General features: G+C 41.6%; 1 protein-coding gene across 1 annotated transcript; it reads left to right on the forward strand.

Annotated features, from left to right (window-relative positions):
* Positions 1-373: 373 nt before the first annotated feature.
* ctdspl2b (CTD (carboxy-terminal domain, RNA polymerase II, polypeptide A) small phosphatase like 2b) lies at positions 374-17,607 on the forward strand. Its single transcript, XM_079248926.1, has 14 exons — positions 374-527; positions 1,219-1,246; positions 7,574-7,764; positions 10,790-10,928; positions 11,022-11,171; positions 11,392-11,640; positions 11,768-11,864; positions 12,279-12,390; positions 12,487-12,573; positions 12,838-12,900; positions 12,986-13,065; positions 13,317-13,443; positions 14,327-14,422; positions 14,552-17,607. Exons 2-14 carry the CDS (start codon positions 1,225-1,227, stop codon positions 14,615-14,617), a joined length of 1,479 nt encoding a protein of 492 aa, XP_079105052.1. The 5' UTR covers positions 374-527; positions 1,219-1,224; the 3' UTR covers positions 14,618-17,607.
* The last annotated feature ends 7,847 nt before the right edge of the window (positions 17,608-25,454 follow it).

Consider the following 25,454-nt stretch of genomic DNA (forward strand, 5'->3'; position numbering starts at 1 on the left):
ATAACCTGGTAATGTATAGCATCGTAAATTTTGAGGGCCATCAGGAAATAATATGGAAACGATGTTTCCATATTATTTATGGCTACTAAGACCTATGAGTTTTTGTGATTGGACCCTGTAACATTAGATATGACAGAGTTTGACTAACAGCTGACAGAAATGATGACCTAATCATACCATGGAATTACAACATATGGAGGAAATGTTATATATATTATTTTAATGACTACAAGAGAAATTCCTTTGGTTGTCTAAGTTCAGCGTTACCGCAGCAGCATCTGTCGCGGTAGGCTGACTGGTGTTTCGGAGGTAAGGGGGTGTGTCTGTATCCCATACGGGTATCTGCAGCGGAGAGACCGAGCAGAGGCGGGAAATGGCGCCTGGTAACACAACGGTGTGTCATTTCTAAGACGGCCCTTGAGCAGGAGATACACAGTCTGAGGCGCTCGCGAAAACAACCAGTGCCTCTGATGTGATGGTTAATCTGCCTTGAGTCGTTATCTTCAGATACAGCGAGTCACACTAAAGTAAGTCGTCTCCGTTAACCAACCCTGTTCAGATATTTTTCTCCGGTTTGTTGATAATGGCTAACGAGAAGGGGAATGTTTTCCTTCCTTGCACATCTGTTAGCCCGAAGCGGTGTGTCAAGACGGCAGCGCTAAGCTAAGCTAGCAGCGCTAAGCTAAGGACGGCTAAACCACGGCCTACCGCGGATTTGGCTAATTCGTGATTAGCCTTTGTTGTAGTTTGAATTTAATGTTTCTCCAACCAATGCACAATCTCACATTCGTGTTAGTATGTCAGCGAGGCATAGCATTAAAAATTAAATAATGAGCATTTAATCCCGTCGTCCTGCTACCTGTGCTTGCTGAGGCTAACATCGAGATTGGACATTCCACAGCTCAGCTTCACCAGGTCTAAGTGAGCACTCACTTTTTCCATTTGGCATGTTATCAAATGTGTCATTTGGGGATATTTTCATATTCTTAATTATGAAATCACGTACATTCAAATAAACATTTAGCCGGAAATATAAACATCTAATTTAGCCGATTAAATTGATCTTTAACGTTTGCTTTCATCTGCAATGTCTATATATTAACGATGTTGGTTATGTGGTGAGGTAATAAAGATGAACATTGCACCAAGCTGCGCCCCGGTTGAATAATACATGTTCCTGAAAAAGCCATCTTACAACTTTAACGTTATTTTGCTTAGGTTACGATGCCGCACTGGCTTACTAATGGTAAGTTAGCCTGTCTGGGCTTTGCTTGATGAAATGCTAACATTGCCTTCAGCTACAGCAGAAACTGGAGTGCCAGGCTGTAGTAACTGCAGAGTAACATTAGTTAAAGCTATTCTGCTGTTATATAAAACAAAGTTGTGTATATATGTTTGCACCGGGTAACACGGCGTCTTGTGCTTCGTTTAAGTGTGAAGCGCTAGCAGCAAAGCTCGGTATTGGTTAATAGTGAAACATTTAAAAGCGAACATTTCTGCATGGTTTCAGCAGCTGCGCTGGTTTAATGCAGTCTGAATAAATGTTATTGACTGTCGACTGTGAAGGTATGCTTCAGCCACTTCTTAGCTTCTTTGCTAACCTTAGCTCGGTGTCATTTCGAAGGTATGTATGGGTTGTTGGAAGGGCCTCGCTTGTTTCTTAATAGTGTTTCCATGGCTAGCTTTTGCTAGCGTGCTCATACAGTTGCATGCACGTTCCTATTTCCCGCTCACTTGCTCGCACTTAACAAAGTGCATGATCCTTGGTTAGTGGCTGATTCCCTGGAAAGGTGGATGCATGCTAACTTTGCTGTTGCTGTCATGTCACCTACAGGGTGTACACAACAATAGAGCGATAGAGTGATGGCTCCACCAGAAAAAAAAATAAAAAAAAAAAAAATAAAAAAAAATCAGCTTAGCTTAATGTACACACAATAGACATGTAGTTTGTCAAATTGTGATGAACAGTTTGGAAGAATTTCTGACTGCAAAAACTCCCAAACACTTGGCCAAAACGTTATGTAGAATGAAAGTAAAAGCAGTCATTGCTGTGACTGCTTTTAGATCCTTTAAAAAAAATAAAAATAAGTAAAGCAATGAGGGAAACAAAGGGTTACCGGGACCCCCCTCTGGAGCCAGGCCTGGAGGTGGGGTACAAGAGCGAGCGTCTGGTGACCGGGCCTTCGCCCATGGGGCCCGGTCGGGCTCAGCCCGAAAGGGTTACATGGGCCCCACCTCCCGTGGGCTCACCATCTGCGGGAGGAGCCGTAGGGGTCGGGTGCAATGTGAGCTGGGCGGCAGCAAGGGGCGGGGACCCTGGCGGTCCGATCCCCGGCTGCAGAAGCTGGCTCTAGGGACGTGGAACGTCACCTCTCTGGTGGGGAAGGAGCCTGAGCTTGTGCGCGAGGTTGAGCGGTTCCGACTAGATATAGTTGGACTCACCTCGACGCATGGCTTGGGCTCTGGAACCAGTACCCTCGAGAGGGGCTGGACCTTCTTCCACTCTGGAGTTGCTCATGGTGAGAGGCGCCGAGCAGGTGTGGGCATTCTCATCAGCCCCCAGCTTGGTGCCTGCACGTTGGGGTTTACCCCGGTGGATGAAAGGGTAGTTTCCCTCCGCCTCCGGGTGGGGGGACGGGTCCTGACTGTTGTCTGTGCTTATGCACCGCACAGCAGTTCAGAGTACCCACCCTTTCTGGGGTCCTTGGAGGGAGTGCTGGAGGGTGCTCCTTCTGCGGACTCCATTGTTCTGCTGGGGGACTTCAATGCTCACGTGGGCAATGACAGTGAGACCTGGAGGGGAGTGATTGGGAGGCATGGCCCCCCCCCCCTCTGAACCCAAATGGTGTTTTGTTATTGGACTTCTGTGCTCGTCATGGATTGTCTATAACGAACACCATGTTCCAGCATAAGAGTGTCCATATGTACACCTGGCATCAGGATTCCCTGGGCCGCAGTTCAATGATCGACTTTGTAGTCGTATCGTCGGACCTGCGGCCACATGCCTTGGACACTCGGGTGAAGAGGGGGGCGGAGCTGTCAACTGATCACCACCTGGTGGTGAGTTGGCTCAGATGGTGGGGGAGGAAGCCGGTCAGAGCTGCCAGGCCCAAACGTGTTGTGAGGGTCTGCTGGGAACGTCTGGCTGAGTCCCCTGTCAGAGCGAGCTTCAACTCCCACCTTCAGCAGAGCTTCGAACATGTCCCGAGTGAGGCGGGGGACATTGAGTCCGAATGGGCTGTGTTCCGTGCCTCTATTGCTGAGGCGGCCAGCCGGAGCTGTGGCTGCAAGGTCGTTGGTGCCTGTCGTGGCGGTAATCCCAGGACTCGTTGGTGGACACCAGCAGTGAGGGATGCCGTCAAGCTGAAGAAGGAGTCCTATCGGGCCTTCTTGGCCTGTGGGACTCTGGAGGCAGCTGATGGGTACCGACGGGCTAAGCGGCATGCGGCTTCGGCCGTTGCCGAGGCAAAAACTCGGGCATGGGAGGAGTTCGGCGAGGCCATGGAGAAAGACTTCCGGACGTCTTCGAGGAGATTCTGGTCCACCATCCGGCGGCTCAGGGGGGGAAGCAGTGCTCCATCAATACTGTGTACAGTGGAGATGGGGTGCTGCTGACCTCAACTCGGGACGTTGTGGGTCGGTGGAGGGAATACTTCGAAGACCTCCTCAATCCTACCAACACGTCTTCCCATGAGGGAGCAGAGCTGGTGGACTCAGGGGTGGACTCTCCTATCTCTGGGGCTGAAGTCGCTGAGGTGGTCAAAAAGCTCCTTGGCGGCAAGGCCCCGGGGGTGGATGAGATCCGCCCGGAGTTCCTTAAGGCTCTGGATGCTATGGGGCTGTCCTGGCTGACACGCCTCTGCAGCATCGCGTGGACATCGGGGGCAGTACCGCTGGATTGGCAGACTGGGGTGGTGGTCCCCCTTTTTAAGAAGGGGGACCGGAGGGTGTGTTCCAATTACAGGGGAATCACACTCCTCAGCCTCCCTGGTAAGGTCTATTCAGGGGTCCTGGAGAGGAGGGTCCGCCGGATAGTCGAATCCCGGATTGAGGAGGAGCAGTGTGGTTTTCGTCCTGGTCGCGGAACAGTGGACCAGCTCTATACCCTCTCTGGGGTCCTGGAGGGGGCATGGGAGTTTGCCCAACCAGTCTACATGTGCTTTGTGGACCTGGAGAAGGCATTCGACCGTGTCCCCCGGGGGCTCCTGTGGGGGGTACTCCGGGGGTATGGGGTACCGGACCCCCTTGTACGAGCTGTCCGGTCCCTGTACGACAGGTGTCAGAGCTTGGTCCGCATTGCCGGTAGTAAGTCGGATTCGTTTCCGGTGAGGGTTGGACTCCGCCAAGGCTGCCCTTTATCACCGATTCTGTTCATAACTTATATGGACAGAATTTCTAGGCGCAGCCGAGGGGTTGAGGGGATCCGACTTGGTGGCCTCAGGATTGGGTCCCTGCTTTTTGCGGATGACGTGGTCCTGTTGGCTTCATCTGGTCGTGATCTCCAGCTCTCGCTTGAGCGATTCGCGGCCGAGTGTGAAGCGGCTGGGATGAGAATCAGCACCTCAAAATCTGAGACCATGGTCCTCAGCCGGAATAGGGTGGATTGCCCTCTCCGGGTCGGGAGTCAGGTCCTGCCTCAAGTGGAGGAGTTTAAATATCTCGGGGTCTTGTTCACGAGTGAGGGAAGGATGGAGCGTGAGATCGACAGACGGATCGGTGCGGCGTCTGCAGTAATGCGGGCTCTGCGCCGGTCTGTCGTGGTGAAGAAGGAGCTGAGCCAGAAGGCGAAGCTCTCGATTTATTAGTCGATTTACGTTCCTACCCTCACCTATGGTCATGAGCTGTGGGTCGTGACCGAAAGAACGAGATCTCGTATACAGGCGGCTGAAATGAGTTTCCTCCGCAGGGTGGCCGGGCTCTCCCTTAGAGATAGGGTGAGGAGCTCAGTCATCCGGGAGGGGCTCAGAGTAGAGCCGCTGCTCCTTCGCATCGAGAGGAACCAGTTGAGGTGGCTCGGGCATCTGGTCAGGATGCCTCCTGGACGCCTCCCTGGTGAGGTGTTCCAGGCACGTCCCTCGGGGAGGAGACCCCGGGGAAGACCCAGGACACGCTGGAGGGATTACATCTCTCGGCTGGCCTGGGAACGCCTCGGGATCCCCCCCGCAGAGTTGGCAAATGTGGCTGGGGAGAGGGAAGTCTGGGCTTCCCTGCTTAGGCTGCTGCCCCCGCGACCCGACCCCGGATAAGCGGCAGAAGATGGATGGATGGATGGAAACAAAGGTGTGAAAAAATTAAGAAATGCTTAAAAACATCACTTTCCAATAAATCAGATGTGATTACATCCTTCCATCCATTTTCTGACCTGCTTAGTCTTATTAAGGGTCGTGGATGTGATTACATACTGTTGTGCTCATATGTATTCATACCCCTTCAATAAAGAAAAGGCTGAATTTACAACAGTCACTCAAATAACTGGAGACTTAAAAAAGGAACAATAGTAGTAGCTTTTTTTTTCATTTAATTGAGTTGAAGAAAGAAAGAAAAAAACAAACAAATTGGTCTAGGACAAATTAAAGCACTTTTCTGTTGAACAGTGGGACAAAATACCTGTCAACAGGTGCAAAAGTCTGCCTGAGAAGAACAGAAAACACCTGACTATAGTGGAAACATTAAAGGTTTGTTTAACAAAATATTAGTTTCTGAGTGATATGTAATAAATTGTTTGCGTTTTAAAAAAAATTTCCATTGAACCAGAATTAGAAAATAATGTAATGATTTTCATATAATTTTTATTTTTTATTACTTTAGTCAATTTCAGCTTATTTTACAAGACGCTGTTCTTTTCCTTCTTTAATGAAAGGGTATGAATAATTATGAGCTCAACTGTATTACATACAGTACTGTCATGTCTTCTGAATCAAGATTTAAAATCCTTCTTGGATGTCTTTGGCATCATGTTTTCTGGATGAAAGCAATAAAGAGTCATCCAATGATGGCTTTGTTGACAGTCACTCCTGTTAAACGCAATGTCTGAACATATTTTGCACATATTACTAGCAGGGCTGTCACTTTCTGAGAAGTCAGATTGGAAAATTTGTTAAATGACACACAAGTATACAAATATACCGTGGAAGTTTTACATCAGTAACACTTACTCCTGCTACTTGAAAACATCCATGTAACTAAGTCAGTGCCTATAATCTTTTGGAATAAACCCTGTAAGTATTGATTATTTTATTACAAAGATTTTGTCTTGTTGAGACATTTTTTGTCCAAAAAAAAAAAAAAAGAAGAATCAGCATTGTTGTAGAAACAATGTAATCATTTTGTATTGCGTAACCTAATGAAAACCAGAACAGAGCAGTACGGTGGACAAAGTGGACTACTAGGTTTTTATTCAGTCATTTCAGCGTTTGCCCCATCTCCATAGCACTGTTGACCTGTCCTAATACACATGTTAATTTGATTGACATGTTATATATTTGCAGAAAATAGTTTCACAGAATCTTAATGATTTTACTGTAGTTTGTAAACGTTTCAATACTTGCAGATCATAAACATTTTAATGTAAAGACTATGTTGCTATGATTTATTAATATTCAAGTTCACATACACTGATGTAATTTCTCTGTCGACATCTGCTACAGTCATTTGATACCCTGTATACTCAAAGCATAGCTTTTATGTTCATCCCAGTTTTCCTGCTTGCCTGTAACTTAAATGTAACCATGCAATCTCTGCTGTTCGTTTTTTTTTTTTTTTTTTTTTTTTTTTTTTTTTCTCTTTGCATGGGATTGAACATCAGTATATACACTTCTGGTGTTTTCTTGGTAATGCTGCTGCGGGTAAATAGAAAGCAGATGTGGTAAAGGTAATTTACAGTGGGTGGTGGGGTTGGGAAGGAGTATGATTTGCAATGAGAGGGCACTGCTGAGTGTGGCGGGTTCCTGACAGGTTGTGGAGGATATGTCTGGACATATTTCTAGTTACATAAGCACAAGAGCTTTGCATGCTGACAGCTAATGTGCATTGTTTGAATTGGACTTTAATGGTGCAACGTTTCTAAGCTGACGAAAATTAATGATTGCACTTCACTGGTATCTTTGTTTTGGGTTGTTTTCCAGCAATAAATGTTTAAACTTCAGTCATTGATTGCAGTTGCAACTGTTACATTTCTTTATGTTGTTGAAGTGACTAAAACTTTGATCTTGCATGGAAGTAGTTATTCCAGGGAAGTGTTTGGGTAACTTGTGTATAATACAAGCCTGGGAGATGCTCTCTCTTTCTCGTGTAACTGTACAAATTAAAGTGAAGCCAGCTGTGGCTGCTGTGATGCTCTGATGTAAGTGAAATGGGATCTTGAATGCGTCCAGATGTTGCAGAGCCAATATTACCGCTCTGCACATAGATGTACATAATAAACTTCTTTGTTTTAAAAAGGTGGTAGGGAAAAACCCATTTGTCCTGAATGACATTTTCTTCACCGTACAGTAATAGTGATTTGGTCTTATTCTTTATCTGTCAACTTTTCCTGTGTCTGATGTGTTTTTTGTTTTTTTTGTTTTTTAACCAGCCTTACATGTGACTGCTAAAACAATGAGGCTGAGAATGCGCAAGGCGTCTCAGCAATCAAACCCCACTCTGGCAAGCCGCACATCCCGAAGCAAGAGGAGGCATTCAGAAGTAGAGGAAGACCCTCCTACCAGTAGAGGGAGGGGATTGTTTTCCACCATCAAGAAGTTCATCCGAGGAAATGCTGTTAAGGTAACACATTTGCCCAATCACTGAGTGCAAAATGTCCCCCTGTCCGAGGTCTCATACATTGTAGCTGGCTAAGAGTTTGGGCACATCATCTTTGTGTTTGTTTTATGTTGGTAAGACAGAAGCTTTAAACTGTATTTAACAAAGTTGCTCTCTAGGTCTCAGAGTTAAATGCTCTGTTTCTTGGTGTAGAGTGTCATGTTTCCCAAGAAATGTCTGGTGGAATGCAGCAGCTTGTCCGAGAACTCTGGCTCTGGTCTAATTTTAGCCTTTAGCTCACAAAGTTGGCGTGCAGGGACAGGAGGTTCTAACGAATGGAAAAGTCAACTCAGCTAAAAGTCTTTCCTATAGAATCAGGGGTCACATAATTGTTTCTTTGCATTTTCATAGTAGGTACTAATATCAAGTATATAGCAAATGCAATAATAATTCAACAAGAAAATACGACTACTACCGTTTTTTTTTTTAAAAATACATCTTGAATTAGCAGGTGTTTTATATGGAGATAAATGATCTTTATTTATCATTTCTTTTCATTTTTACTAGGTTTTCAAAACTGTTTATAGTTTTTCTCAGTAATCAAATTGCTAAACCCTCCCTATATATGGAGGTTCCAAGATCAAGACGCAGCATCTCCGATTGGTCAATATCATAGACTGTATATAAAAGATGGGCGGAGACTCTGTTAAGTCACCTGTAGGTTTCTGAAAAACTGAAGTGAAGCTCATTGGGTGGTTCCCATCGTCGCTGTCTTAGCAGTCTCCCACCAAGTTTGTAAAATACAAAAATGAGCAATGAGGTAGAGCAAAGAGAGGAACTGTGAGTGTGGTGGTGGATGATTAACATCTATCAAACTCCAACCTGTCTGTAGTTTAGAGCTAACTGAGCTAACCCAGAGCTAAATAGCTAACTTAGCTACAGAGGCTAAAGCTAAGTCAGGCTGTTAGCTAGCTATAAAGAACCCCGGTTTATGGCTTGCAGCAGGATATTAGGTATCTGTCAGTTATAAGGGCACTCCCCAAATTATGTTAAATTTTGATTTAATTAAATTACTTCTAAATGGATGAGTTTTATTTTTTTTTTAAAATCATTCCTCCCACAGTTTTCATGAAGGTAAACCTGACCTTTTAAACCTAAAATTGTTTTTTGAGTCAGATTGTGAACACATTTTTATTTCTGCTGTGAAGATGGCCTTTTTGACATGGAACTCAATGGGAATCTGTTTTGGAGCCAGTCTCTGGATGAGGGGTGGACTACAATTTTTGGCACTTCTGTATAGGCTTTCCTTTTAACCGCTGGAGGTTGCCGCTTGGTCAATATGAGCACACTGTAGTTGCATTATTTGCATAAGAAACATTGTGTACGTTTTGTGACAATGCATAACTTTGTACCTTTTTATACTGTAATATTTATATATATACAGAAATCCTTAAATGGGAATAGGAATGCTGTTAAACTTTTTTTTATTTTATTTTTTTATTTTTTTATTTCATGACCAGTCTAATTGGTGTTATTTCAAGTGATGGGAAGATTGCTTTAAAACTACCAAGTTAATTATCATGAATCTTGGTGAAAAGGTGGAGCATAGTCGAATAATTCTTTAACATCCTGAATAAAACTTGCTGAATATTACTTCTGCCAAGGAGGTTATGTGTTACCCCCTGTTTATCTATTTGTTTGTCTGTCTTCAAGATTACTCAATTATGGATGGATTTTCATGAAATTTTCAGGAGTTGTTGGAAATGTGAAAAGGGAGAACTGATGAAATTTGGGTGGTGATCCAGATCACCGTTTGTATCCAGGAACCTTTTCAAGACCGTGGCGGGGGTTTGCACTCTGAGTGCTTTTGTAGTTTAATCTATTTTTCTGTGATTTAGAATTCAATGACAAACATGTATCAGTTTACTGAATGTGTACAGACTTAAGAAATTGTTTTTTCCTGACTTCTCTGGCTTTACTTTTTTTTTTTTTTTTTTTTTTTTTTTCTTTCTTTCTTTCCCCCCACCATTTCTATTTCCTCTGACTTGCTGGACAAATCTAACATGAATCCCATCTGACTCTTATATAAGAAAAAGATTGCGTACAAAACTTTGTAAAAGCTGCTGTTATTAGCAAGGATAGCTGTTCTTACTAAGCTTGAGTTGAACATCTAGTTTCCTGCAAAACATCAAAACGTCATATTTCCAGGGCCTCGGGTAGCACAGTTGGCTAGGTGACTGCCTGCTGAATGGATATTGAGTACTCACTTGCCTTAAAGCTGGGGTAGGTAATCTTGCTCAGACTTTTTTTTTTTTTTTTTTTTTTTTTTTTTTTAAACTCTGGGTGAAGGGGTTCTTCTTCCTGATAGTAGTCTATACATTTTGTAATCATGAACAATAAGAAATTAGACCCCTTAGTTTTCTGTAAATCTGTAAAAATTTAGACCAGTTTTAACGCTCGGACTGAAATGGAGTTGTTCATTTCCTACAAAAAAGCCTTGGATTATGCAGCAGGGGAGGAGCCAAGACAGAGTGCCAATTTCAAATCTTGCTAGCTCCCTAACATTACCTACCCCAACTTTGATACTCACAACGCAGCACTGCTCTGGTCCGCTCTGATTTTCTGGCGATGTTCAAGAGCCGGTATGTTCTCACTCGAAGACTTAATCGGAAACAGATGCAGCTCTTTTTAGGTTTTCTAGAGCTGTGTTGAGTTGTATTTCATCTTTTTATTTATTTATTTTATAACCAAGCCACTGCTGAACGACTATAGTTTATAATTTCAACAGAGAAATTGCTTTTATCTCCTTACATTAGGAGAAATGTCATTATTGCAAATATTCCTATTTTAAAAATGTAAACAGTGTTTTAAATTAAATGTAAAAAAAAAAAAAAAAAAAAAAGATGCGTGTGTGTGTGTGTTTTCATTCTTAAAAAGAAAAATGAAATGAACTGGACAAACATGGACTGTAAATTGGCAAAGAAAATTTTAATATGGTATTTAAATCTGTTAACTTTGAAAAGGTATTTACAGTTTTTCTTATTGTCAGCTGCAACAGGAAACCCCTGCAAAGAAGTCACGCCTCAGTTGTGATGCTGACAACAATCTCATCACCTCTACCCCTTCAAACACAAACACCCCCAGGAGAACTGTGAGCAGAGTAGGCAAGAAAAGCTCCATCAATGGACGTCAGTACTGTAAAAACATGCAAACTATTTATTAGTTTTAATATTCACTTTTTCTCGATGAAGCATCTTGAATGTTTAATTTCCTCTCCACAGAAGCAACCAACCATGACAGGAATAAGGAGAAGCCCAACGGTAGTCTGGAGGAAACGACTGCTGTTGAGGTGACTACCAGCCCTCCTAGAACCACGCTTCTCGGGACCATCTTCTCGCCTGTTTTTAACTTCTTCTCACCAGCTAAAAATGGTAAGTATAGTCCATGTTTGTTTACTTTAAACCACTGTGGAAAAAGTCCAAGTTATCAATTTTTAGCAGCAGTGTGCTGTCCTGTGTTGTCCGTCCGTGCTCAGATGCCGTTGGCATAAAAGTTTCAGATTTGCCAATTAAATGATGAAAGATATTATTTATTACAGTGTACAGTCATGTGAAAAAAAGTTAATTTTATCATTTATTAATTTCTTTATAGGCTCCTCGGGCTCAGATTCCCCTGACCAGGCACTGGAGGCCGAGGAGATAGTCAAGCAGCTGGACATGGAGCAAGTGGTGGAGACGCCCACCAGCACAGTTACGTCCACTCAGGACCTGTGTGCCACCACTAACTTCTATTCGACTGTATCACACTTGCCACCTCTCAGGCCACCTCACCTGCTTGAGGCATCTCCCACAACAGAGGAGGGAGAGCTTGAGGCTGATGCTGACCTTCCTCCTCTCACAGGTAGATACAGCAGCTTTGCAGAGTTTTGCTTCACATTTAAGTCCAAATAAAGCTGTTAAAATAGCTGGCCATGTTTTTTTTTCTTCATCTCATTTAGTTTACTTAAATATTGTTTTTGTGGTCCAAGCTCCAGGTGCCAGTCCAGAGATGACATATGTGGAAGTCCCTCCCACTACAGTACCACCAGAAGCATCCTGTGAGGAAGACTGGGAAGTCTTTGACCCGTAAGTACAATGATAGTTTAAAAATCCATAAGCCCATAGCTGTAAACCTCTAAGTAGATTTTAAAACGATGTGAGGAAACGCAGTTAATCTTTAGACTGATTAACTTGGATGTAACGTCAAGTAAAAACCTTTTTAGTTCAAATACAGATCAGCCACAACATTAAAACCACTGACAGATGTTGTGACATTAGTCATCACTGATTATCCCATTACAGTGACAAACTGTCAGTGTTTGAGATATAATGAGAGCAAAGATACCCTTAACTCTTGAGGTTAGTGTGTTTTTAAAGGAAAGATTGTGTTATGACTTGAATAACGTTTTTAGAAGGCACGCTGTTCCGAGGAGTGGAGTAGTGATTGTGAGTTTTTGTGGTGTATTTGGCTCAACATGTATGTGTTGTTTGATTTTGTAGGTATTTCTTCATCAAACACGTCCCTCCACTCACAGAAGAGCAGCTCACACGTAAGCCAGCTCTTCCACTGAAGACACGCAGCACGCCTGAATTCTCCTTGGTTCTAGACCTGGTTAGTTAAATGTTATACCTAACTAGCCTACTTTCTTTAAAAATGAATGTTTAAATTCTGGAAAGAATGATTCATTTTCCTGCTTGTGTTGCACAGGATGAGACATTGGTCCATTGCAGTTTAAATGAGCTGGAGGACGCAGCACTTACCTTCCCTGTCCTCTTTCAAGATGTCATTTACCAGGTTAGTGCTGCCTTGATGGATTTTTCTTTTTTTGTGGTTTTTTTTTTTTTTTTCTCAAACCCACTGTTTCTTCATCTCTGTTTCTTCATGATGCCACTAGAGGGGTGTGAAGTCCTTTATCAGAAGCCTTGGTCAATGAAATGGCACCAAAATGTCTTTTTAATAGTAGACCTGGCATTATTTTCTTCTGTCACAGTGATGCTTGTATCTATTGTTGTACTTATTGTCATAAGTTTTAACCTACCAACGGTGTCTGATGTGCAGGTATATGTGCGCCTGAGGCCTTTCTTTAGAGAGTTTCTGGAGCGCATGTCTCAAATATATGAGGTAAATATAACCTCTCTGCTCCTGTCAATGAAACCCAGTTATGTCAGATTTGAAAGTTTGACCTTTTATCATCTCTCTCTTCTAGATAATTCTTTTTACAGCTTCTAAAAAGGTATATGCAGACAAACTGCTCAACATTTTGGATCCTAAAAAGCAGCTAGTGAGGTATGGCGTGTTTTTGTATTTCCTGATCATCATTGCACAATAAACTCAATAATTACTTTCCAAACTGAATGAAAGAGCATTTCTCAGTAAGGAACCTGTCAAGAATCAGGGTGTATATATGTTGCTCTTCTGGTGTCAGTGTTGTTGTTTTTCTGAATTATTTATTGTGCTGACCTTGTCACTGATTGTCTCTTTTTTTTTTTTTTTTTTCTCTCCTTCCTCTTTCCTTCCATTCCCTGTTGTAACTGTAGACACCGGCTATTTCGAGAGCATTGTGTCTGTGTCCAGGGAAACTATATCAAGGACCTCAACATCTTGGGCAGAGATCTGTCAAAGACCATCATCATTGACAATTCACCACAAGCCTTTGCATATCAGGTGAAACGATGACATAAAATGCCACATTCAGCACGGTTGTTATTTTCACACTTTTACTAAATAATCATTGTGGCCACAGGATAAATGTTTGGGTTTCAATATTCAAATTAGAGGACAGGTTCATGCACAACTACTCCAAGATATTTTAATATTATATATCTGACTGATTGCAAATTGAATGCATTAATGCTAATGTCTGACTACAAAAAAAAACTATGTAAGCTTTGCTTTTCTTCATTGTAAGACGAAACTTAAGCTACATTGAGACTGCATGAACCTTTCGCATGAACTGAAATAATTTATAAATCTTTTATTTCTACTCCAAAACACTTTTTTTTTCTTTTTTTTTTTTTTTTAAATCCACAAATTACTTTATAAACTACCTTTTTATCAGGTAGTTTGTACTTTTGATGACCTGGAGCCTTCGTGTGGTAGTCCTTTATTCAATATTCATTAAATATTTTTGACCACAGTGTCACTCCCACCTTTCTGTCCCAGGTGTTCATACTGGCTCCAGTCTGCTGGGAGTCGCAGTCACACTGCAAACTGCAGTGGTTTAGTGAGTTTTGGATTTAGTCATGAAAAGAAACAAATTGCTCCGAACAGTCAGGTTGCCTCTCACTAAAACCTACAGAAGGGTCGAGTTTTACCACACATTCGTGCCCATGTCTCATGTCGACTCTTCTTAAGTTCCTGGTCATGTTGGTCAAAATGCACCTAGGATGGTGTCTAAAAACAAATACATTTGCTTATACTTTATCCTTTGTGCACACAACACAGGGACAACGGGAAATGTTTATTAAAAAAAACTGATGTGAGTAAAAAAAAAAAAAAAAGTTACTACTATCACAACCTGCTCATTATTGATGTATTGTCTCAACAGTTGTCCAATGGGATTCCCATAGAGAGCTGGTTCATGGATAAGAATGACAATGAGCTGCTGAAGCTGGTGCCCTTCTTGGAGAAGTTGGTGGAGATGGTAAGCTATTCTTTTCTTTACTAACTATATTCAGGACCCCGATAAGTCATGTTCACATGATGTTTGACAGTTTGGACGACTGAAATGTGATTTGTTCTTCAACTTTCTGTGTGTTATTTTCCCACTCAGAACGAGGATGTGCGGCCGCATGTTCGGGAACGGTTCCGGCTTCACGACTTGTTACCTCCAGACTGAATGTGAGCGCGGCCTCGAGCAGGACAACGTGAAAAGACTGAAAACAACATGAGTGTAAAAAGCCTCCTTTTGGATTGCAAACTACAACATTGCCATTACTTTTAAGATTTTAGCCTTTTTTTCTTTTTTGTTTTAAATTCACAGTTGCTTTTTAAAAGGAAACATTTTTAAAGACCTGGGTGTAATTTTGTTAAAAAAAAAAAAATAAAAAAAAAAGTGGGGGGTTGGGAATCTGAATGCATTCATGAAAGTACTCATATTATGAACAAGCCCAGGTAGACTCCTGTTTCTGAGTGACTGTGTGTGGAGCCAGATATCAGCTCCACACTAAATTCTGACGTCTTGGTGCTGGTTTGGTGGATATGAAAATGCCACCTGGTAAAGAGGAGCTCCATCCCAGCGGAGTCCTTGAACATAAACCAACCCCCTGGTGCTCATGCTGTTGACGCTGATGAATAGTGACACTCTGGCTACAAAAACACTTTCAGCAGGAATGACTGGCCTGTGAATCAGTCTGTGCATGTGTGCGTGTGTGTATTTTTACTGACCACATACACGCTCACGGATTTGATGTTTGGGGCAAACTTGCAATCTGTAGCCTTTAAAATCATATGCATTCCTCTGTAGCTCTGTCAAGTTTCTATTGTTGTTTGCAGTTCTTTCTGGTAAAACTGGTCCTTCATTGTTCATAAAAACAAAGAGAAAAAAAAAGAAAAACGATAGTGTTTCAGAGATGTTTTACTTATGTTTGTAAGATGTATTTTAAAAGAGGTCATGTTTTATTGTAAGCCTTTTTTTTTCTTAGAAAAAAAGAGTAGATACTGATGACGCATGTCGTCTGTATTGGAAAAGGAAATATCCAGGATTTTAAGTTTGTTCTCGTATTATAGTGTTAAATTGGCGCGTTTGCTTTACACAACATTAATCTGTAGGTTTAAAAATCTTAACTGTAAATCTGACGCGTTGTAATGGTCAGAGGGCATTCATTTTCAAAGTGAGGTGTCAACATTTACCCCTCCCCATCCCCCCTTTTCTTTTTTTTTCTTTTTTTTTTAAATTGTGTTTTTGAATTGTTTTTCTGTAATCATTATATCTTTTACTCCTAATCAAGTATTCTGGCTAAATCAGCGCTCCGTTTCTTTATTTTTCACCATATTATCTGATTGCTACGTCAGTAGCATCATGACCAATGTAGCACATTTCTGCCAGTGTGTGTGTGTGTGTGTGTGTGTGTGTGTGTGTGTGTGTGTGTGTGTGTGTGTGTGTGTGTGTGTGTGTGTGTGTGTGCGCGCGCGCGTGCGTGTGTGTGCTTAAGTCTACCCATGGTAGATCCTTAACCAGCGTTATGTGGCACCAGCAGCAGACGGTTACTGTCAGCTTCTGTACTTTTTGTTTCATGTTTCATTTGCTTTGAAGCATTTGTTCTCTTAAACTAAGTTTAAACTATTGTGTTTAAGAATGGTAAGCATACGAATGTCTTTTTTTTTTTTTTTTAATCTCTTTCTTTCTTCCCCAGACTGACATTTTGCTCTGGTGTTCAACTTTAATTTTTGTAAATTGTGAGACACATAGGAGTCAGACTGCATTTAATCCTAAACCTGGGAAGTAAATGCAGACAACTGAAAATAGTCATCCGCAGTTTTCCATTAGAGCTAACCTAAATCCCTGTCAATTTGGCATGTACCGTTTTGAGTTTGTTTGTATTTGCATTTTTTTCTGTTCATTGTTTTGGATACCTGTACAGTGCCATATGATTCCCCTCCTTAGAAGTTCGTCTTTATGGCATTTATTCTGCACTCAATTATAAAATGCTTTTATTAAAAAGAGACAATCAGACCTCAAAACCCCTGCAGATACTGAAACATGGAGATGCCCACCCTGACAACCATGCCCTCTGTTTTCTTTTCTTTCTAATGTGCAGTATGTGTCTTTGACTGAGAGTCGTTTGGGTTGTGCTACCCTATGTGTACATTTGTCAGGTTAATCCTGCTCTGCCCAATCTTTTCTGCTTATTTAGCACCTAATCAGAACTAATTTGTATCTGCGCAGTGCTCGCCCATCTGCCTTTTCTCATCACAAGAGGGTAGCTCTCCAGAATAGATTTTATAATAGTGAAATTGTTTAAAGGCACAACGGTGTTTACTCAGAATGCTTTGAGTGCACGTGTCCAGACTATGAATGTAAATTGTACATGGGGTGAAGGCTCAAGTGTCTTTCCAAATTCTGTGTTGTTTTGTCACCTCATCAGCTTAAAAAAATGGATGGGATGGCAGCACATACCTGCTTTATCATTATTAAAGAGGAGGCTAAAAATAATGTGCTTAGAAAAGAGAACGTGTCTTGAGTTCCCATCACGGTGGCTCCCATCCTCTTCTCTTGCTCTGTCATCATCCTGACTGCCATGTATTATGCAAGCCTCACTTTGAGTGTGTTATGTTGCACCGACTTGTCACATCAGTCCTGCTGTTTGATTTTTCTGTGTTTAGCAGCCATGGCTTTCAGAAGAATAGGAAAAGGTGGGATGCATTTGATACTTTTTATCCAGCTCATTTTAATGTGCATTACCAGTATATTGTACACACAGTGTTGTACAATACAGCAGCTTCTTGTTTAAAAACAAAACAAAAAATCCTTTTAAAATAAGGAAAATCTTTTTGTATTTTTTATTTCAAAAGGCATGGCATATCAACTTTAACTGTATTAATGAAGATTTAACTTTACATGCGATGTTTTTTTTGTTTTTCCTTACAAATATCTGTATGTTTAGTTTAGCGCGATGTCACTGAACTGTTAAAACTTTAGCATGTAGACAATACAGCTTGCTTTGTGGGGAAAGTCATGAATTAAATTTCAATCATGGCACTTTTTCTGCAGAAAAGAGTGTTTGTGTTAATGATTTTTCTTCCAATTTTAGTTAAATCATTTGACTTGCAAGACTTGCTGTTTTGTGCTGAAGATGTATTTAAAATGTTTTAAGACATCTTTGTTATCTATCAGACTGTATGCTATTGTAAAGTGTATATACAGTAACATTGAATTTCTGAAACAAAGTTTTAAAGTGAAAGCATTCTTGCATGCCCTTTTGTTTTTATTTTCCTGCATAGCCTGAGATTATTGAGGATTTGGGACCTATAACATATTTTCTCTTGCTCTAAAGAAGAGGCTCACTTCCAGGTATTACTTGTTGCACCAAGATATTTAATTTGTTAACAGTTAAATTCAGTGATTAGAAATGACTGACAACTACTACAACAAGTTTAGTTGGAAATGACAACTCAAAACACAATCCACCCATTATATGATGAAATGTGTGAAGTCTAGATTATCTCTAGAGGATAAGAACATTTTGCGGTTTATTTTCTGCCTTTCTTTACATCAGATTTTCTTCACCGCTTTAAATTCAGTTAATTGTTGCTCTTTATCATTATGATTCTCCATTACTTAATCCTGTCAGTCATTTCCATATATGTTAAAAAAAAAAAAAAAAAAGGCATCCCTGCCACAAATTCCCTTACAGAAGAGAGGAGGAAAAGATTGAGACTAAATGTAAAATGACTTAACAAGCAAGCTTCACAAAGAACGAGAGGTAATCTGGTATCCTTCACTAATACGAACAACAAAGCTCACTCTGAATCCATCATCACTTGTACATTTTTCTTCCGGTCCTCCTGGTCCTATTTGTTCCATCAGCCAGTGTTTTTTTTTTTTCTCCTTTCTGGATTTATTTATGTATTTCCTTCAACTGAACTTTTATGTGTAGTTCGTTTCATGCTGCAGGCGACGTTGCACGAGGATATTTATTTATTTGTTTAATTTTTTGGCACGGTTTGGGCCCTGTTGTTTGTTTGTTAAACAGGATCCCCACTAGTCATCCCTCCGTTTTGGGAACAATGGCTATGGGGTCCAACAAAACATGCTATGAATAAAAAAAAACAAACAAACAACAAAACAACCTAGAATTATAACAATTTCCTACTACCTAAAAAAAAATATGACTTGCAGAAAAAATGTAACAAATTTTTTAATCAATCTCGCAAAGAATGGATCATTTCTAAAGGCACTGCTGGCTGCTCACAGACTAATATGTGGAAAAATATATATAAGCTCCTAATTTTTGGATCGTTTATGACTAAAGTGACCACAAGCTGCTGATTATTTTCCTGTGTTTTATTTTTTCCCCATTAATTCCTGGGTAAGTAAACGCCCCATCTAAACATCAGCTTGTAAATAGGAGTTATGGGCTGGTGATCTGAGCACTGGCAGCAGATGTCAAACAATTCCTCCAGTCTGGTGTCTTCTGACTCCTCTGGCAGGAGTCGGGTTTCACACGGAGGAGTTAATCAGCACACACCATTAAAAATGCAACACCGATTGCCGTGCTTGTTCCCGAAATCCCTTCTGCCTTCCACAGCCCACATTTCACACCTAGTTTTTCCCCCGTTACCGGTGTCTTTAATCACGCTGCTGTCAGAGCAGGTGTAGGGTTGCAGGTCGCCTCCGAGGTGCGGAGTCTGCAGCCTCCGCGCGCACAACAGCGTGTAACAGGGAGCATCACCTCCACCCGATGGACGGAGATTCAACCTGGAATAAACCGACTCTTGTTTGTCTTCTGACAAACATGGTGGATGTTCTGCGTCCGCATGTTTCGTCCCAGCTGGACATTTGTCCCACGCGCACAGGATAAAGAAACATTTCATCTTTAACTGGAGTCACTACCTTCTTGTGTTTGTTTATAAAGTTAAAATGGGGTCCACATCAACAGTTTGCATGGTGTGCATCTTACTGGGTAAGTACACATTTATTAGGCCTATCTATGCAGTTATAAGAAGTGAAGTGATTCCTTTCTTTAAAGGTGGAGTATGTAAGATTTTCAAAATAAGTAAACTAATAAAATAATTACAATCATAATTAGATAGTTTTTTTTTTTTTAAAAACATGTAGGTTCCAGTCTGTCCATATTTGATGTTTTATTAAATTACAAGTTTAATGACGAATGACAAAAAGCTTTTTTTTTTTTTTTTTTTACTGGTAGGCAAACTTTTAAGAAGGGTCTTTGTCATTAATTAAACTTGCAATTTAATAAAACATCAAATATGGTCAGACTGGAACCTACATGTTTAAAAAACTAATTGTAGTTTTTTTTTTTTTTTTTTTTACATACTCCACCTTTAAGGTGAACAGTTGAAGTTTTATTTCATTAGAAATAAGAAATTCTCTTGGATGTATCCATACATTGTCCCTATTTTCTGCAGGGATCTTATGTGATGTCAGGCTGGTGTGTTCACAGCCCAAATTAATACCAAGAAACATCAACGAGACACCTGAAGTCACCCAGTTGGAGGGAGACATCCAAAAAGTTATTGATCAGATCCACTCATTGTCTTATGAGAAGACACGCAGCTTCGGGGTCCCTTCCACAGAGGAGGGGATCAGCCAAAATGAATATTACAGCATTCTGAGCAACCTTATTGGTCTCTTTCAACCTTTAATAAGCGAGAACTTCATCAGTGACCTTCCTAAAATATTAGTGTGTATTCTGTCTGGGAGACAGGACTGTGGTCTGGAGGCAGAGCTGACCAGGACAGTGTCTCGGGAGTTTGGGCAGCCACTGCTGGCATTTTTGTCATCGCTGAGAACCAAGACATGTACTCCACTAACTACCGAGGGAGAGGCAAGCAACTTGTCCGGAACTTACCTCAGGATGGGGGAAACAGTGAATACAGCTTTAGATGGTTTCCAGCAGACAGTTATTAATACGTTGTCAAGTCTTTCCCTCTCTGAGAATTTGATGATTGCTGTCAGCGGCTTCCTGGATACGGCTGCTACATATGTGTTGCAGTTACTGGCAACAGTGCTGCAAGTACCAATGGACTATATCAGAATTGCTTTACAGTTTGGAATACAAATCCCATCTTTAAATACAGCAGAGACCTGCACACAAGGTAAATGCTGATGTTACACATTTTACTCCAGAATATTCATCATCTGTGGTAACTAACTTGCTTTTCCACCTGTTCTGCAGGAGATCTGAAGCAGCTCATTATGTGGTGAGTCATTGGTGATATTTAAACTAATATTTTGTCTCATATTAAGGCAGCCCTTTATGTATTCTAGACCTAAAATATGCTTTTCATGAGAGGATCTTTTTTGTTTTAATACAGTTTCTGTGTTCTGTTAAGCCCCCAAATCCTATTTTAAATGTATTTGAAATGCACCATTTGTGCAGCTGTACTTAATCTTAGTCCTCAGTTTTTACTAGGACTGTTTTCCCCCTTTTGAATTGATCCCATTACCAACATGCAGTTCGCCATTTTTAACCATAAAAAAACAATACGACATTTTAATAGTTAACTAATCTGAAGTCTCATTGGGAAATTTTTGTGAGATTAGTTTAATCAACCATATAAAGCCTTTTTTTTTTTTTTTATTACCAGAGTCAAACCGTTAAGCTCAAATTCTCCAAACAAAGCACCTGCTTTACTGACTAGCAACTCATCATGTTTGACCAGCAGTTTTCTAGTAACTAATGGTCATCAGAACTGCTTGTTTGTGACACTGTGCTGATTTGTGTTGTATTGCTACTGGTACCACTGGCTGAGAGATGTTAGAAATGTCATTTCACAGTGTATCATTCACAATTTTTTAGAATGTTATGGTGTGGATCAGGGCCCCTGGAACACTCTGGGCCCAGGGGCCTGTGCACTTTTAATCCGGCCCTGCTAAAAGTAATAAAAAAAAAAACCATCTTTAAATGATTATCTCAAAGTTATGACTCCCTGTCATAAGTTAGACACTTTCATCACCTAAAGGTTAAATTAAACATATTTTGCTTGATTAAAGTTGCACCAAATAAAATTAAATTTTAAAAGTGACTTTTTACACCACACTGCACCTTTAAACATGTTTATTTATTTCTTGTTTTTTTTAGGGGAATAAAGAACAATGTGAGCTGGTCTTTTGGTATGTCACTCATTGACATCCTCCTGGAGAACCTCTTACCTTCAGAGCAGTCGTCATACACATATCCAGGCTCAGAGTGCCAGAATCCTCCCAGCGTCTCCTTCCAACGCAGCGCCTCACAGATAACAAATTACACCGACATCAACTATAAGATCGTGTGTGATCACCGCAACTTGGCCGCTCTCAACGACACAATGTGTGCTGACATCCTCATGGATGCTGGAAGCGGAGCATCTGCTTCTGTGTTCACATTTTGCCAGGCACTAAATTCCCTCAACCGCAACCAGATAGAGCAGGTCTGGAGCAACATGTGTCATATTCTTCAAGCTCTGGTATCTCCATTTGTCGTCAAGTCATCTGACTGTAATGCTGAGGTTGTACAGCCTTCTCCTGGTGTCACACTTCTGAATGACTCTGTTCCCCTTTCTTCTGCGTCTCATCGAGTCGCCAGAGAAGTGTCCAACCTCCGACAGCTTGCTTGTGACTACAGCGGCTGGTCGGAGGGCAGCGCGGTGGATGCTGTCCTTGTGTCGCTGTGCAGTGATAATGACCGTGTGGATTTTGTGAGGAATGTGTGCAACAATGCTTTAGTGATGAGAAAGCTTCTCTCAGATCAAATGAACAGCTGGTTGTATGGATACTGTGTTAACTCCTCTGCAGACCGTGAGTACATGGTGAGTCAGTTCTGTGTGTATCAGCAGTGGATCGACCAGCCTGCAGTCCCAGTAGAGCCCTCTCTGCTGGAGTTCTGCATGAGCCTTGACCGCCCCAGGCTGAGCAAACTCATCTGTGAGCACACTGGATTCTTAATGCTTATAATTTCCAACCCTGAGAACTGGCCCTTCATGCCAAACTGCACAAACTCCCCCCCTCCACAACCTTTCTCCGAACCAGATTCATTGCAGTTAGAATCGTGTCAGTACTCAGAATGGCATGATGTGATGCAAATTACCACGGTTATTTTGTCAAAGTGCATCCTCTTTGATCAGAGTGGTTTTACGAGGGAAGTTTGCTCGAACAAAACATTTCTAAACAGCCTTCTCCTTAACAAAGACAACTTCTGGCTCGAGACACACTGCCACACTTCTCTTAACCTTCCGCCAGCAGAACCCACACAGCCCATCGACTTGGCAGCTTGGTGTGACTACCACACATGGGATGAACGGCAGGTGGATGATTCAGTTGTTGGCCTCTGTTGGCAGTATGATCAGGCTGCCTTTCAGGAGAATGTCTGCTGCAAGGCGCCTGTGTTTGAAAAACTGCTGCAAAACCCTCAGAACAAATGGCTTACATCTGTCTGCACTGACATCGACGAAATAACTGCGATGCCACAGGTGAGTGTTTTTATTTCATGCAAAAATGTGTGACTTTTATGTGTCATCAGATGGCAAAACTGTGCATAAAATGTTTTTTTACAACGGAAAAATGAATACATATTGATGATCGCACACCGGATCGCCTCACGCTTATCTTTAAAGTCACGGATTATTTAAATGAAAATAGATTTAAGACAGGTAATTTCAATAACATTTAAGTTTGTAGAACCTTGCAAAGTGCAAAATATACACTACATTTTCTTTTTTTAAGACAGGAACTTTATAAGTTTGTCATTTGTCCAAGAAAGTAGTACCTTGTTAAATAATGATTAATGACTCCCATCATTTAATATTGTCTTTACACATCCACAAAAATTTAACCCATTTTATGATTAGATTTTCTTTTGTGGTGGTGTGATTAAATCAGGTATTATTGCATAAAAATAAAAACACCATGAAGAATATTTGCTATCTCAACAATGCCAAATGAACTTAAATGTAAAAGCTTCATAAAAGAAATTTATGAATGAAATTCTGTAAAGTTACACTTTATCACAGCTGAATCATTAGAGGAAACAAGACACTGGTTTTGTAACACCTTGCAGACTTGTTTTTTTTTTTTTTCTGATGTTGTATTCAACCACGTTTGCAGGTGTGCAGGTACTTGGACTGGACCAGACCCATCATTGTGGACATGACCGAACTCGCCCTCTGTGCTGAGATCGACTCACTCAACTTCACCTCCAAAGTTTGCACCAATGAGACTATCCTCCAGAACCTTCTGGCCAATCCGGACAACACCTGGTTAATACAGCACTGTGCAAACTATTCAAAATCAGGTATTTCTCCAGGTGAAGGTGGAGGAGGCTTGAGCGGATTCATCCCTGCCGAGCAGTGCCAGTACAACAGCTGGAGCGTTTCTCCTCCAGATGCCAGACTCCTGACTCTGTGCTGGGAGCATGACCAGGCTAATTTTGTCTCATCTGTTTGCCCTAACACTGGTCTGCTCCTTTCTCTGTATCAGGAGCCATCCAGTACGTGGGTCAGCAACATGTGTTCGACCTACACCAACTATACCAACATCCCCAAAAACAGCACCACAACAGAACCGGCATTTTGTGTAGCAAACAGTCTGGTGAAACAGTTCAGCTGGCTCTGCCCTACATACGTCATCTCAGACTGTCAGCCTTGTACAACTCAGAATATGGTTCTGCAAATGATTATTCGTTGCTGGGCAGAGAGTCTGAGGTCCAAAGCTAAGGATGTGCTGACTACACCTGTGACTACGATGCTGGATCAGGCAGTCAGCACAACTGTGGTGGCCCTGCTGGTTGTGGAGGAAATTCAGGGCACTTCATGGCATGTCACTGATACCGTTCGGCAGAGTGTGTTAAAATCTGTAGCTGACTACTTCAAGACGGTAAACAACCCAGAGAAAAAAAGGGTGCTGCTGCAGTGCTTTGGGGTGAGTAGTTTGATTGCGCTTCTTCAAGCTTTGTCCTTCTTTGCTGCGAGAACGAATCTGACTTTTTTTTGCTGGACTAATGATGTATGACTAGTCTGGTTTTCCTCCAGGTTAGTTGGAGCTCAGCATTGTTACTTTCTTAATATAGTCCGACTCTCTCTGTGTACAACACTTCATTGAGTTTAAATTGGATGTAAGCATTCATCAAATCAGTTTCCATTAGTGTGCCTGTACAACATTTGACCTCCGGCCCAGGGCTGGTTTCTGGTTACACTGCTGCCATCGATATGGACCTGATGAGTGTCTTACTGAGGGTGTAATCTCTTCACGCTCACACCTGATTTGACAAAGACACTCAGATAATAGGTTTCCATTAAACCCTTCATAAATACTGTAACAACAATGTACAACAACATGTGTATGTGTGTGTGCGTGTGTTTTCCCTGTTGCAGACTGTACTCAGCAGTTTGCTGCAGACAACAAGAGATGTGACCAGTGACGAGCTGGTTCTCATCGAGGTTAGATACATCCCTCAAAATAATATATCGTAGTTACACTCTGATGTTTCTGTTGGCTGAATTTTTTCACATTTATTTCTGTGCAGGAGTACTTCAGGTTACCGCTGAGCAGCCTGAGACAAGTGCTGACCGCAGCACACATCAGCACCGTCAGACTGATCCTTCAGTACTTCAGCAGAATCAAGGAGACGCTGCAGGTGATGAACACGTGACTACACGCCCACTTGTCATCTGTCTCCTCTGTTGTGTTCCTTTTAATCACACATGAAAAATTGCCCTCTTTCTGACAGTATTTCCCTGTGTTTGCTAGTTGCCTGATGAGTACCTGTCCACCATGGTGTCGGTAGTACTCCACACCCACCTGGTTGCAGATGAAAAGCTTTTCCCTGAGCTGGCCCCCATGCTGGCCACAGCCAGCCCAGCAGACATCCAGACTCTGCCCCCCTTGCAAAACAACACCAATATGTAAGTAATGGGGTCAGCTTGTTAAAATTCATGGATGGTTTTCAAGATTCCCATTAGCAGAGAGACAGCAGCTGATCCCGTTACACAACTGTTATAATTAGTCATGCTTCTGT

Source organism: Telmatherina bonti, assembly GCF_933228915.1.
Source record: "Telmatherina bonti genome assembly, chromosome: 1".
In the NCBI taxonomy this organism is placed as follows: domain Eukaryota; kingdom Metazoa; phylum Chordata; class Actinopteri; order Atheriniformes; family Telmatherinidae; genus Telmatherina; species Telmatherina bonti.

Bases quoted from the DNA above. Each gene is read 5' to 3' on its own strand.
- ctdspl2b (XM_079248926.1), top strand. From the start codon at position 1,225: ATGCCGCACTGGCTTACTAATG. The intron at 11,172-11,391 runs GTAAGTATAGTC...ATTTCTTTATAG, and splicing joins CTTCTCACCAGCTAAAAATG to GCTCCTCGGGCTCAGATTCC. The intron at 12,901-12,985 runs GTAAATATAACC...TCTCTCTTCTAG, and splicing joins GCATGTCTCAAATATATGAG to ATAATTCTTTTTACAGCTTC.